Source organism: Trypanosoma grayi, assembly GCF_000691245.1.
Source record: "Trypanosoma grayi strain ANR4 Tgr_64_V1, whole genome shotgun sequence".
In the NCBI taxonomy this organism is placed as follows: Eukaryota; Euglenozoa; class Kinetoplastea; order Trypanosomatida; family Trypanosomatidae; genus Trypanosoma; species Trypanosoma grayi.
The window spans coordinates 25,695-38,820 of record NW_008825683.1 but is presented as its reverse complement, the minus strand read 5'-3'; the positions used below and the strand labels follow the sequence as shown (position 1 = coordinate 38,820).

At 52.7% G+C, this 13,126-nt stretch overlaps 8 protein-coding genes across 8 annotated transcripts in view; all 8 read right to left on the bottom strand.

The window, feature by feature from the left end:
- Window positions 1-2: 2 nt before the first annotated feature.
- On the bottom strand, window positions 3-4,577 carry DQ04_00641190 (hypothetical protein; the record flags this gene model as incomplete). The annotated part of the gene is made up of 1 exon (XM_009309438.1): window positions 3-4,577. A coding segment is annotated over one exon (4,575 nt), but the record flags the coding sequence as incomplete, so codon positions are not given.
- Window positions 4,578-4,904: 327 nt separating this feature from the next.
- On the bottom strand, window positions 4,905-5,276 carry DQ04_00641180 (hypothetical protein; the record flags this gene model as incomplete). Its single annotated transcript, XM_009309437.1, has 1 exon — window positions 4,905-5,276. The coding sequence occupies one exon, from the start codon at window positions 5,274-5,276 to the stop codon at window positions 4,905-4,907; it is 372 nt and encodes a 123-aa protein (XP_009307712.1).
- A 245-nt stretch (window positions 5,277-5,521) lies between these two features.
- On the bottom strand, window positions 5,522-7,777 carry DQ04_00641170 (hypothetical protein; the record flags this gene model as incomplete). The annotated part of the gene is made up of 1 exon (XM_009309436.1): window positions 5,522-7,777. The coding sequence occupies one exon, from the start codon at window positions 7,775-7,777 to the stop codon at window positions 5,522-5,524; it is 2,256 nt and encodes a 751-aa protein (XP_009307711.1).
- A 325-nt stretch (window positions 7,778-8,102) lies between these two features.
- DQ04_00641160 (putative poly(A) polymerase, putative,polynucleotide adenylyltransferase) lies at window positions 8,103-8,966 on the bottom strand (the record flags this gene model as incomplete). Its single annotated transcript, XM_009309435.1, has 1 exon — window positions 8,103-8,966. One exon carries the CDS (start codon window positions 8,964-8,966, stop codon window positions 8,103-8,105), a length of 864 nt encoding a protein of 287 aa, XP_009307710.1.
- A 562-nt stretch (window positions 8,967-9,528) lies between these two features.
- On the bottom strand, window positions 9,529-9,834 carry DQ04_00641150 (poly(A) polymerase; the record flags this gene model as incomplete). Its single annotated transcript, XM_009309434.1, has 1 exon — window positions 9,529-9,834. The coding sequence occupies one exon, from the start codon at window positions 9,832-9,834 to the stop codon at window positions 9,529-9,531; it is 306 nt and encodes a 101-aa protein (XP_009307709.1).
- A 330-nt stretch (window positions 9,835-10,164) lies between these two features.
- Window positions 10,165-12,210, bottom strand: DQ04_00641140 (hypothetical protein; the record flags this gene model as incomplete). Its single annotated transcript, XM_009309433.1, has 1 exon — window positions 10,165-12,210. The coding sequence occupies one exon, from the start codon at window positions 12,208-12,210 to the stop codon at window positions 10,165-10,167; it is 2,046 nt and encodes a 681-aa protein (XP_009307708.1).
- A 168-nt stretch (window positions 12,211-12,378) lies between these two features.
- DQ04_00641130 (hypothetical protein) lies at window positions 12,379-12,846 on the bottom strand (the record flags this gene model as incomplete). Its single annotated transcript, XM_009309432.1, has 1 exon — window positions 12,379-12,846. The coding sequence occupies one exon, from the start codon at window positions 12,844-12,846 to the stop codon at window positions 12,379-12,381; it is 468 nt and encodes a 155-aa protein (XP_009307707.1).
- A 64-nt stretch (window positions 12,847-12,910) lies between these two features.
- Window positions 12,911-13,126, bottom strand: part of DQ04_00641120 (hypothetical protein) — a gene marked incomplete at both ends in the record, with an annotated part of 1,269 nt that continues 1,053 nt past the window's right edge. Inside the window, one exon of the mRNA XM_009309431.1 lies at window positions 12,911-13,126. This exon is cut by the window's right edge and continues 1,053 nt beyond it. Within this exon, the coding sequence (XP_009307706.1) occupies window positions 12,911-13,126 (216 nt within the window).

The following is a 13,126-nucleotide window of genomic DNA, read 5'->3' as shown; positions in this document are numbered from 1 at the left end:
GTGAACCGTACTAAGAAGAATGGGCTGCAATGCCCCGCAAACTCTGACACCATCGAGAAACTCAGTGGTTGACAGTGCGCCAACACGACGCGGTGCACAGTCTGCAGCTGCTGTAGCGCGTCGCGGTACGTGAGAGAGGAACCGTCACGAAAGAGGACGGAGTGTGGCTTGGGCGACGCATGTGCATCTGTATAGTAGTATAGGAGCACTCGCCTCGCCCCGGAGGCGGCGACCTCCTGCAGGAGACTTTGCAATTGGCTTGCGCTGGTCGCCGTAACAGTCACGACATCAAAGCCGTAGCGGCTTCCGAGGACCTCATGCAACAGCACGAGTTCGCTCAAAGCCGTCCCATCCACCACACCGAACTCGCACACGAGAACAGCTATGCTGCGCCCACACCACTCCTTTACAACCTCTGAACCAACTGTTGTTGGCGCCGCTTTCCCCTCTGCCAGGCACTTCTTCAGGTCCTTGCTGCTGCGGGCCCCAACATCTTCAGCTGCCTCCGCTGCCGTACAAATAACGAGCTCGCGGACACACTCGCCTGCAACAGTTGTGTCCCTGCAGTAGAGACTCAGTGTTGTCTGGATCGCAGTGGACTGTTGATCGCTAGCATGAAATGCCTGCAGCTGTTGTGCAAACGACCTTTTCACACGGCTTACCCGCTCTAACAGCGTCGTATTACTCTTCACCTCTGGGCATTTTTCAAGGTGCAGGATCACTTTGCTGATATTCTGAATGTCAAAGAGCGTCGTGTTGGCAATGAAGTGCTGCTCCGCCGAGAAGATCTTCTTCTCAATACGTGGTAGTAGTAGTAGTTCGTTCTTCGCACCGCCGGGAACGCAATTTTTTGGCAGTTTACTGAGGAAGCCCACCACCGCAGTCCTTTCCGAGGTCGGCGTGGCACTTCGCCCTTCAGCCTCCTGCTGCAAGTCTCCAGACATCGTCTCCGCCTTTTCTTTCTCTTGGGTGGCAGTGTCCTCAGAAGGCTCGGGTCGGTTTTTGTGTTCAGTGAATTCAACATCGTCTTTCGGATCCTCGGTTGCCGCTTTCCCTTCTTCCTTATCTTCATTCTTATTTGCTTCTTCAGTTTCATTTTCCTCTTCATCCAATTCCGCTTCGGATGTGTCGCTTTCCTCATCGTCAGCCTCGCCGTTCATGATGCGCTGCAGGTGGATTTGCTCCCGTACGCAATCGACCGCCTCACGCACAGAGGGGTCGGTGCGCGTTGCCTCGATGTTATCAAGAAGCAATGCGTACTGATCAAGCACTTCCTCCCGGATTGGGCCCTCCCGAAGCCTATCTGACACCTCCACTAGCAGTTGTGCCACGTGGCCGTCGCCCAGCAAAGCCCCGGAGCGCCCCTCCGGCCCCTGCGCATGCAGTGTACCCGCCGCCACAAGCACTGCCTCTTGGAGGTTTTTCAACGCCTGCAGTGTACCAACAGACAAATTGTTCATCCTTCTATCCATCTGCGACAGCATCTCTGTGTATGGTTGAAGTTGCTCTTCGTTTTGTGGGGGATTCTGGCGGATCTCCGTCGCCGCCTCGTTGAGTATACTCTCCAGCTCCGATGGACGTCGTTCACCCAACTCACGCTGGACCTCCTGGATTCGTGTTAGCACCTCACTAATCAGACTCACTGCTGGCGGAGAGTTGCGCCACGGCACATTGTTCTGATCGGCAGCGCTAAGTGCCTGGTCAACTGCTGCCATGATGGGGAGTAAATCTGTCGGCGAAGACAGACTCGGTGACCCAATTCTTTCCTTCAGTAATGTGAAGGTGCGCATAAGGTTCTCCATGCCTGGGCTGGACNCTTCCACCGCAGCACTGTCCTCCCCCTTTGCACGCCTAATTTGGACCTCAAACTCGTCGCGAAGGTTCTTTTCTTGTGGAGTAACAAATCCAACAGAGTCTATCATCTCCAAGAGTCCGACCAGGGGCTGCGCCTCCGCACTGGTCAGCCTCGCATTCACATCGTTGTTAGTACGAAGCTCTGCCGTGATATCGGCCACTGTCTTGAAGAGCTTCTGTCGCTCTTCCATCATCGCGTTTCGATTTTGCTGCACCTCTATCGAGACAGGCCCTTCATCCGTAGCATCTCCACTTGCTTTTCCTTCATTATCATTATTACCTGAATCGGGAGCACCTTCTCTCTCCGAGGGTCCGTTTTCTTCCTCTACATTTCGGCCACATTGAGTTAACGCCAGTAGTTGTCCCCGGATTCGCTCAATAATGGGCAGCAGAGGGGCTGCCGCGCCGCCGATCCGACCACAATCTGCTTTCAAGCCCTCAAGTTTCTCCACAAGTTCTGTGGCGAGCTGTTGTCTTTGCTGTTGTGGGGCGTTTATGAACTCTTCCGACTGCAGGACCGAGAGGACCGTCTCCATCTGCGCAACCACCTGCCTCGGATCAGCAACGTCTCCCTGAGCTTCCTCAGATCTAGCAGAAATTGATTGCAGGGCGGCATTGATGGGTGCAATGAGCCGCTCCACCGCACTCCGTTCGTGTGGGGGAAGCTGTGACAGGGCCGAGGCGATTTTCTGAAGCTGTGGAATGATCGACCGGGCTTCTGCCCTCTTACTGTCTATGTCGGCCCGTTGAAAACCGTCAGAATTCATGAGATTTGACATCCGCGTCAAGTGGGCCGAGATGCTGAGGAATAATGGGGTGGGGGCGGGCGTCTCGGAATCCGGTTTGATTTCCATTTGCAGAATCTCCTTCATGGGTTGAAGGAGCTCTTGCAACTGCTCCAGACACCCGAATTGAGCGCAGCGGTTTTCCATCATACAAAGCTGCGATAGAAGCCGCTGTGCTGCATTGCTTTTTTCTTCTGCTGGCAGCACCTTGAAGCGGTCTGAGTTAATATAATTAAAAATCTCATTCGCCTCGTTTACAACCTTATCCTGTATGTCTTCTTGACATACCGCCTCGAGTGGGTTTGCTGTAGAGGTGGCCGTAGGCACCCTTTCTCTCCCCTGCATCTCCTCTTCCGCTTGGTGTTCCGGTTGCTCATCTTTTTCATCATCATCATCACCATCACAATCCTCCTGCTCCTCTGGCTCATCAGGCTCATCACCTGTCAGAGACGCAATGAGCCCCTGGGTTCTTTCAATGATTGCTGCCACTGTAGCTGTAGTTTCGTTAAGCGGGAGGCGAGCGACCTGTTGCTGCAGCTGGCGGAGACGCTGCCGAAGTTGGGACACAATTTGCAGTTGCACCTCCGGGGGCGCAGAAGCCAACCTATCGGAGTGCAGCATTTGAGCAACAGACTGTAGATCAGAAACGATCTGCGACAAATTCAACTGGGCAACTTGTTGTTGTCGTTGCTCTTGTTGCGGTTGCTGCAGTTGGTGTTGCCCTCTCACACGCTCCTCGACGGGTTCACCTGCAGCATCACCTCCCACCGCCTCCAGCTCCTCACGTGTGAGCGACTCCATTTGCTGCAGCACAGAAATGACACTTCCGGCCACCTGGTTCATGATGGCCACCGCACGGGGGTCATCTGAGGACTCGGCTTCTCTCTGAATAATCCGCGCCTCATTCAGCATGCCAGTGATACGCACGAGCCGCTCCCCAGGCTCCGTCTCCACCAAGTCCGACGACCTGAGGGCGGTAAAGATGTCACGCAGCCGTTGCACCATGGGCCCCATAGGCGTTTGCAACTGCTGTCGCTGCTGGTGTCCTTGTTGCTGTTGTTGCTGTTGCCGAGCCACCTGGGCCATCCCTGCGGTGGTGGTGGTGGCGGTGGTTGTTTCTACACCTTGCCGGATCTTTTGGAGAATAAGCTCGCATTTCTTTCGCAGCGGCTCTCCATGCGGTGGCGGAAGCCGGCTTGACACTGCCATGACATGACGTACTTGCCCCTCTATGTTTGCCCGCAGCGGCGCAACACGTGGGTCTGACATCACCCGCATCTCCGTCGAATCAAGCAGATGCAAAAAGCCGTCCACTGTCTTGTGCAGCGTCTGGAGCTGCTCTATCACATCGGGGCCAGCCAACACCGTCGTGGTGGCGTCTTCTCGTTGCGTCTTTGCGAGAGGTGCCGCGACGCTCACTACGGTGGGAACCAATTGCACCTGCATCCCGGGCGCGAGGCCCTGCATTTCTTGCAGCAGTGCCTGGAACCGCACGTTGTTGTACGGTGGATTCACCCTTTGCCCTACGGGCAGTGTGTCCTCGATGTTCCTCGCGGCGGGCGCAGTCACCACGCACTCCCTCACCGGCCGTGGTTGCACTGCGCAGTCGCGCAGCTTCCCCAGACCCTCGCGAATAAGAATAAAGTCGCGCAGTTTGGGTGCCAGCTCCATCAGGTGTCCCTCCTCCAATAGAAGCAACACTGACCCGTCCACCTCGTTCCGCAAGAACGAGACCAACACCGTCTCCGACACACCGAGTGAACGCAGCCACTGCACCACCTGCTGCATGTTCCACTGATCAACCGGCAAATCGGCGTAGGAAGGCCCTTGGTACCGGCGCGGGCGTCTCGCCGCACGGACAATTAAGAAGATAGTCGCCGGCACAGACACAGCGGCTGCGCACGACGCGGCAATAGCACGTGGGGTAAAGAACGACATTCGCCGTTGCGTTTACGTATGAACAGAGTTTACTTTTTCTTTTGATGTGGTATTTTTTTTTTAATGAATCATGTGAGAAAAAAGAAAGAGATATTCAAAAATTGATGTCGCCTCATGATAACTAAAAAATGGCGTCCAAGCAATATATGCAGCAGCTGCTAACAAAAGCAAAAAAAAAACATGAACCATACCAAGCAAATGAGGCAATTAATCTCAAATCCGTACGGTTATTGTCCTCATCATCACCATCATCATTCTTCTTCAGCCCCACTCCCTCGTCGCTCAAAACTTTACTGAACACATATAGTAACAGCTGCCTTATCCATACTAAGCTCCTTCCTCCCTCCTCTCCAGTGGGCGAGCTCCTTGTGTCTCATTCATTTCCACATTATCGCTACCGAACAACTTCTCATAGTAGTAACCGCCACCAATTGGATAGCTCCTCTCCGGCTTGACTGTCTTCTGATGTTCCCAGATAAGTCCCGACATGTAAACATACGCTCCCACTGCGAGGAGCCAGACGAGAAGCAGAAACCCGCAAAACACCAAGAAAGACGAAGTGAGACGGCACGCGTGGCCTGTTGGGGTGACAGAGCACGTCGCAATGGGACAAACGCATCGATACAGACGCGTGTCCTCGCCGACAAAGCAGCTTTCTGAATCGGTAAAGAGCCACCTCGAGTGGCCCGCCCGGCACATTGCTGTTAAAACAGGTCACCATATAAAAACCAAATGAAGCAAACGAAAGCATCCCACCGAGAAGCAACAGTAGATTTCTCTACAAGCAGATTGAATCACACGGACAGCAGGGATGGAAGGAGAGATAGAGTGAGGGAGCGAAACACGGCGCACCCGAGAGAAAGAAGGAAAGACAGAAAGAATAACAACAGGCGCGCGGCACAGCAGGCAGCATGCATCTCTCTCGCTCAAACAACAAAACCGCATCAAGGACTGCCTGCATCGGCCTTCGCGCCAAGCTGCTTGCGCAGCTCGCCCAACTTTGCTCTCATCGCGGCATTTGCAGTCTGAGTCACAGCAATTTCTCGCTGTGTCGTGTCAACGTCTTCCTTGAGTGATTCCCACTTGGCCTCTCCTTGTGCCACTGTCACCAGTTTCTCCTTGAAGAGCCCAATCTCTTTACGCGTTGCAAGCAAGAGCGGCACGGCGCTGTGAGACTTCTGCATCGAAAGCCATTTCATGCACTTCCCCAGTTCCTCATTCCGCCGCTGTGCAGCGGCAAGTTCCTCCTGAAGCTCCTGATCATGGTCACTCGTCGCAAAATTCACAATATCTGTGCATGCATCTTTGCAAGGAACCAAGTTCAGCACCAAAGGTTCATCAACAGTTTTTGTAGAGTGCATCAGTGACGTGTCCGCGAGTGAATGATGAATCGCATCCGATGACTCACCGTAAACAAGACTATCCATCTTTTCAACTGTGCTTGCAAAAAAATCACAGACCTCCTGAAACTGACCTATGCTCTGTTTTGTGTTCAACGTTTGCTCACGAAGGAGCTCAGCAGCATCCTCTGTAAACCGTTGCATCACCGCGGCGCATGTTTGCTCCAGTTCTTCATGGATACTGCCGATACCCCTCTCAGATTCTTGCAGCACCCTCGCAGCTAACAAGGAAGCAGCTTCATCATCGCCATCGTGGAGGGCCACCTGGCGAATTACCGTTGCCAGGTGAGCCCTCTGCTGTAATGCAGTGTTGAGTGTGCGCAACGCAATCAATAACGTCTTCTGCATTTCTATGTAATGCTTGTAAAACGCGATTTGCAGCTCCACTGCTGGGGCCATTCGGACGTTCGCAGAGACACACAGCGAATGCCACAACGAATCCGCTGCACCAAGCCGTTCTAGTAACGTCTTTCCCAGATTCATCAACAATTTAACATTCTCGCTTGCAGCGGATGTCTCAGCCTCTTCGGTACTTCCATCATTCATCTCCTTTGAATTCCTCAACTTCTGCAGCAGCGTCGCCGTGTCAGTGAGGAGCAGCTCGCGCAAGCCAATCACCTCACGCCCAAGGACCTCCGTGTGGGATTCCAACTCCCGGCTGAGCGCCACGGAGGCCGCCGCAGCAATAGGAGCTGTGTTTTGATGCGATAACGCCACGAGATTTGGCGCAAGCAGCTTATTAATCGTAGACTCCGCGTGGCACACCGCTGCCTCCAGCTTGGGAATGCTTAATCCACCCTCATATGACTCAGCACACACCGGTGGTGAGGTACCGCTAACGCCATGAAGAGCCCTGTTGACGGAACGGGTGTACCATTCCTGCGAGTCGTGTGCCAAGTCGTGCAAGACAACTTCCATACATGCCGCACGGTCCCTCTCTAACGTGGCGGTTGCGTAGGTCGTGTCATACTGCGAAAGCAGATGTCCAAGCTCCGCGACGAGCGCCTGTACAAGTACGGCCGCCCCATTACCACGCAACCTTGCTGCCGCAACTTCAATGACTTCAAAGCGACGTCTTTCAGGCTGTGGGTCAAACGCACTAAGGTCCGGCAGCTCCTCCGCCTCACCAAAAATGCAAGAGCGGACGCGTTCCGAGAGATCCACAACAGGAGTGCATCTCTCCTCCAGTAACGTGATACTCTGTGTAAGATCTGCCGCTTTCTGATGAAGAATTCTGGTCTCCTTTTGCACAGTTTCCACTAGCTCCATTGCACCGGAACTACTATTATTATTTCCGTGGTCTTGGTTTGGATCCTCCACGATTGGTGAAATTTGAGTGGAATTAATCTCTTCATGAACATGCAGAATTTCTATCTTTAGTGCCTCCACCTTCTCCCGCAGGCTTTCATTGTCCTTTGACAACTGGGAAAGTTCATCCTCGCTGGTCTTCTTGTGTTGCTTTAACTCAGACTCCAGCCCCACAGTCCTCACGACTAATGCATTGAATTCATCCTCCTCACGGCCAACATCGTACTCCGCGAGCATATGGCCGGTTGGGACGTCTCCCAGTTCGAGTGTGTCCCCATCGTCATCGTGCGGTGTCTCATCCTGTGGCGAAGCAGCAACAACAGTGTGCGCCGTTAACTGGGCAGGCATGTCTTGCTGATAAGACAGTCGCTCGTATGCAGGGTAATCCGCTACACTATCCTCACGCGCTCTCTTTCTTGCGGCAGCCTCTATGTGGTGCGTTAATTCATCATCGTCCTCTTCAGCAAATGGGTTGTCCTCAAACGCGGACATATCCTTCTTTTAAGGGAACCTGTGAGAAAAGGAAAGCAACACAAGCGCAAAGATTACATAAAGCAGCCACTAAAAAAAAAAAAATAACGAAAGAGATAATATTCACGATGACTCAGAGTGCAACGCTCACCCCATCTCTTGTGAAGAAAGTATTATTCGTTATTGTGGCTGCCGCAACAGCCACGCTGACTGACACTCAGTGAGAATCACTGAATTCATACATCCAACACAACTGCTAGTCCTTACGAGAGTGAAACAACATATGTACCGGTATGTGTTGTAGTAATAAAGATTCTAAGAAATCTGAGAAGCGAGGGAGAAACCATCATCTAACAATGGCGGACGGTAGATCTTCAGCATCAACCAGCGAAAACCATGGACCTTGCATGGTATCCTTGTTATATTGAAATCCCCGTCCCCCTTTCCCATCAGTGCAGCCCTCCCGCACTGCATTGCTAAAATTCTCAAATGATTCCGTAAACATAGACATTTGTAGCTTGCGGTCATCATTCCTTTTTCTAACACCTATGGCAAAGTAACTGCTCTTAAAACGGCGCCTAGACTCTGCAAGAGATCCTACAGTGCTGTCATCGAGTTTGTGTGGGTGTGGACGGGCGTTCACAATCCGTTCTACACCATAAATAAAAAACCGCAGCTTGCTAGCCACGTATGAGCTCCACGCGGCGAGATCTGTCTTTGCACCTTCATCATCTTCCTCCTTGCTCTCACACGAAACTTGCACTAACAGAAATCTGGAGTAATCGCTTTTTATGTTGTAAGGAACCCATATATCATCTATCGGTGCGTCTGTGTTGGACAGGATGCGGTGAGCTAGAGTCAGCTCCGCGTAAAACACCTCCAGGCCGCAGCGACCGACGTTACGCGCATCGTTGACGTACGGGTAGGCGGGATTTATTACAGGCAAGAGGTCCTCACGGCATGCCGCCTTTTGCGGGGACCACGACTCAGGAAGTCCGGGAATGCGACGGCGCGCTTCTAGAGATGCGGTGATGAAAATCGGGGAGATGTGATCATGGCAGGTCAGCCATACCGTGTAAAACATGAAAAAGAAGCGCAAAACAACACTAGGATGAGAAGCAGGCATGACCTGACAGGCACGGGCCACCATCACAGCAAGCACAACGCCACTTGGGTATGAGTAAATACTTCCGTAGACCTGCCGCCTCATAGCCCAGTACTTCACGGCCTTTAGAACCGTAGTGAAGACATCGTACGACACAGGGAGGCGTCGCTTCACCTCCAGTACGGTGCGCAGCCCATTGGCACTCGGACGCGTTTCGCGTGCAACCTGTAGGAGAAATGAATCTTCAAGGAGCTGCTCTGGTGTGGGTGGGGCCGCCAGCGCCACTGACACGAACACAACGTCCACCGGTGTCCCCTGGCAAATGAACTTCACCACGGGAACCCTTGCAGCGACTACGGCTACATTACGCACATAATTCCGTAGTAGTTGCGGGAAAGCAAAGAAGAAGAACTCCTGGGTGACGCCAAATGGACAAAACAGTACACTTGCAGGTGTGGCATTCAGAAATACAGCCCAGCCACAAGAAGGAAGGGAGCAGGCACGGCCGGCGCGGAGCGACAAGCAAAACAGGAAGGAGAAAAGAAAGAAAATTACCAAGATGATAGCCAACGAGCAAAGCGGGAGATGTTTTTTTTTCTTGTAAACGAACTAGAAAGGGAGTGAGTAAGGGAGGTAGTAACTTTACAAAGGAGGGGGGATCGGTAACTCAAGAGACAGAGAGCAAGAGGGAGAAAGGAAAGCTCTCACCATACATATCAAGGTCGCTGTCAGCAACAGAGGCACCCAGGCCGCAGGAGCCGAACGGGTACGCACGCGCCCACTGTCCCTCCGGCTCCACAATCACCTGCTTCACCAGATGGTGGGCAACCGACTCAACAAACTTAGTAATTGGTTCCACATCGCTACCAGAAACAGCTTCCATCGTTTTGCGCAGCAGCCGCGATTCGGCATCGTCACGCTCCTGTGGCGGAGGAACCTCCATCGGTCTCGTCGGCCCATGCAATGAATCCATCACACAGCCCTAACTTTAGCCCAAAGGAAAAAGAGGGACACACCGCAAAAAGGGATAAAATTTTCCAAAAAAGGAAAGAAAAAAAAAAGGTATATACGAAAGAGAAAGTGAAACCGCAACACAGAGGGAAGAGTGCATCGTCGACATTCCTGTTGATATATTGAATTCTTCTCCACAGCTCTCTCAAAATGATGATGATCGAATGCAAATAAGGAAGAATAGGTGCTTCTTCCATGTATAGCCTGGGCGCACGGTCACCAACAAGAGTGTGAAAAGAACAGCCGTAATGGCACATCTTCAGGTGAGTCTAGGTCAGCTACCATAGCCTTACTACATTGCGGGGCGGGTATGCGTCACCGAAGGCACAGGATTGGAGGATTCCAAAATTTTCACTACGTCTTCGTGCAGCACACTACTTGGGTGAGGAATAACGAACCGGTCGCCTGTTGATACCACAACGGCCTGACCGTTATGCAGCTTCTCAATGGACGTTATTTCACTACCTGTTGCATCGTAAATACTTTCTACCCTCTTTCCAAGAGGATGCCATTCCAACTCGCGCTCAATTGTATTGAAAACCGCTTTCATTGTTTTGTGAGTTGGTCGGAGGGTTATCGTACGGAAAGGAAAGCGATCGGTATGTTTGTCACCATACTCCCCATTTGAGAACACCCGCACGGAAATAGGTTTTGGTATGCCCTTCCCTGGCGCCACCTCGCGGGAATGCGGTGTGCTTGTGGTGGTCGTTTTGGTGGTAGCATTGGTCTTGGTGGTAGTGGTAGTGGTAGTGGTTCCTTTTGCAGACACCGGCGTCGGTGTGTGGCGTTGATCGGCTGTCTTGCTCTGTACAGCATCACCTGGTGCAGCTGCCGCAGTGGGAAGACGACGAGGCTTCACCCCTGCGGTTGGACCAGTGGAGTACACTTCACCAGAAGTTGCCACGAGGCACATATTGTTTCGAATGGCGTTCACCTGTGTGATCTCCGTTCCTTCAACAGTAAATAACCGCCTTGCTTGGTGGCCCATAGTGCTCCGCTTTAGCACCTGTGTCACAACAGACAGCACCGCATCTAAAGTATCGTCACTCTTCTGGAACACAATGGGCTGAAAATCGAGGGCACTTTGGTTTGGGAGTAGCCCCGCCACCCTACAACGCTTGGCATCCACTGAAAGTGATGCGCTGTTCAGTCGTGGTATTCTCGTAGACTTATCGCCTATCGAGAAGCGTGGTTTATAGTTTGTGGGGCAACTGGTCGGTATGGCACCTCTGCTCTTCTTGCTCTCCACAGGAGACGTTGCGCGTCTTGAAGGCACGTACGACATTAAATCTACACGCGGTGTCTTAAGAAGATTGTCATGCTCCCCATGGCTTACCAACGGCACCTGACGTGCCTCGTCATAATTTATTGGGCTTCCCAACTGCTCCCCCAGAGGAATCTGCATTCGCCGCTCCAACAGCACCTCCTTCACAAGCCCGATACCCTTTACCCCACCTGCGCGTGACTCTTTATCCAGCGACTTCTTCCGCTTCACTTCTTGGTCACTCTGGCCATTTTTAGCATCAGGTGGTGTACCCTCCTTCAATCCCACTCTGCCGTTATCGGTCCTCACACTGTCGCTGTCCTCAGCAACGGTCGATTTCATTGACGTAGTCTTGTTAGTTGTTGATTCCGTTGCGGTTGTAGTTGTAGATGTTGTTTTTTGCGCTGTTGTTGTCGATGTGGCTGTTTTCAGTGACTGTTTGTTTTCCTTCAGACCGGCCTTACATCTGGGCAAGTCAAGCGTGCTCCACGTCGGTTGGGGAAGAGGCTCGGGCTTGGACGGTGCAACAAACCCCGGCACGCGAAGAGTATTGGGATCAACGTCAGTTGGCTTGCTCGCTGTCGTCGTTGTCATTACTGATGTTGTTGTTAGCGCTGTCGTCGAAGACGTCTTCCGCTGTGTTTTTCTTACGTTGTGCCCCACTGCCAGGCATTCGGTCAAAAATATCTTAACAGCACCGTCAGCGAAGCGCATTTCCACAGCCGACTTCCCCTGAAACGACGGCAGGACACGTATGACTTTGCCTCTTTCCCCCAAATACACCTGTTTCACAGGGTCCGGGACAAAGATGCCGTTCTCCGCAGCACACAGTGCATGCACATCATCCAGCGTGAGGACGTAATCCCCCACGGAGATGGTTGTGTCGTCAACCATAAGGAACGTCGGTTCCTCACTCACCGCCTTCTTACGCGCAGCCTCAGCAATCTCAGAAGCCGTCATTTCCTTGCTCTTTGACGCAAGCTCATCAAAGGCCCTTTGCTCCCGTTCTTTCTCCAGGCGAAGCAGGTGAAGCTTCTTCTGTATTTCCTCCCTTTGGGAGGCCGCAGAACGCATTATTCCACGCTATTCGCACACCAATCCACTTTGACGGAAGCAAGAGGAGAATGGGGAAAACAACTCTGCAGAAATCCAATACATCTTGCCACCATAATCTGGCGCAACTACAATCCCTACATTCACCACAGAGCACCTTAAAATACGTACCCTTTAGAACGTCAACAGCTATTTACCAAATGGATTCGTAGATGCTCTATCCCCACCAGATGAACCGAAAACACTCTTAGACGCAAAAGCGCCACCACTGCTCCCAAAGGTGAATGGATTCGACGGTGCTACAGGCTTTCCAGCCACTGCGCTTCCACCACCGCCGCCAAAACTGAACGGATTGGATGGTGCAGCGGGTTTATCCGCTGGAGCGCTGCTGCTGTTGTTGTTGTTAGCGTTGCCAAAACTGAAAGGATTCGACGGTGCTGCAGGCTTTCCAGCCACTGCGCCTCCACCACCGCCGCCGAGGCTGAACGGATTGGATGGTGCAGCGGGTTTATCCGCTGGAGCGCTGCTGCTGTTGTTGTTGTTGGCGTTGCCAAAACTGAAAGGATTCGACGGTGGAGCGGGTTTGGCATCACCTTCACTTCCAGATGCAGGCCTTGTGGAAGCCGAGGCACCACCAAACGAGAACGGTTTCGACATGGCGGATGCGGTGGATGTCTTCTTGTCGCATTCATCATCACTTCCAGCATTCGACGCAAAGCCATCATCCTCCGCTATCACGGCTGGTGGGCCGCTCTTCACGAAGCCACCAATACTGCCAGCAGTGCCGCTGGACCCCACTGGTGCGCCGCTGCTGCCGCTGGTGTTGTTGTTGCCGCTGGTGTTGCCAAAGCTGAAAGGATTCGATGGTGCTGCAGGCTTTCCAGCCACTGCGCCTCCACCACCGCCGCCGAGGCTGAACGGATTGGATGGTGCAGCG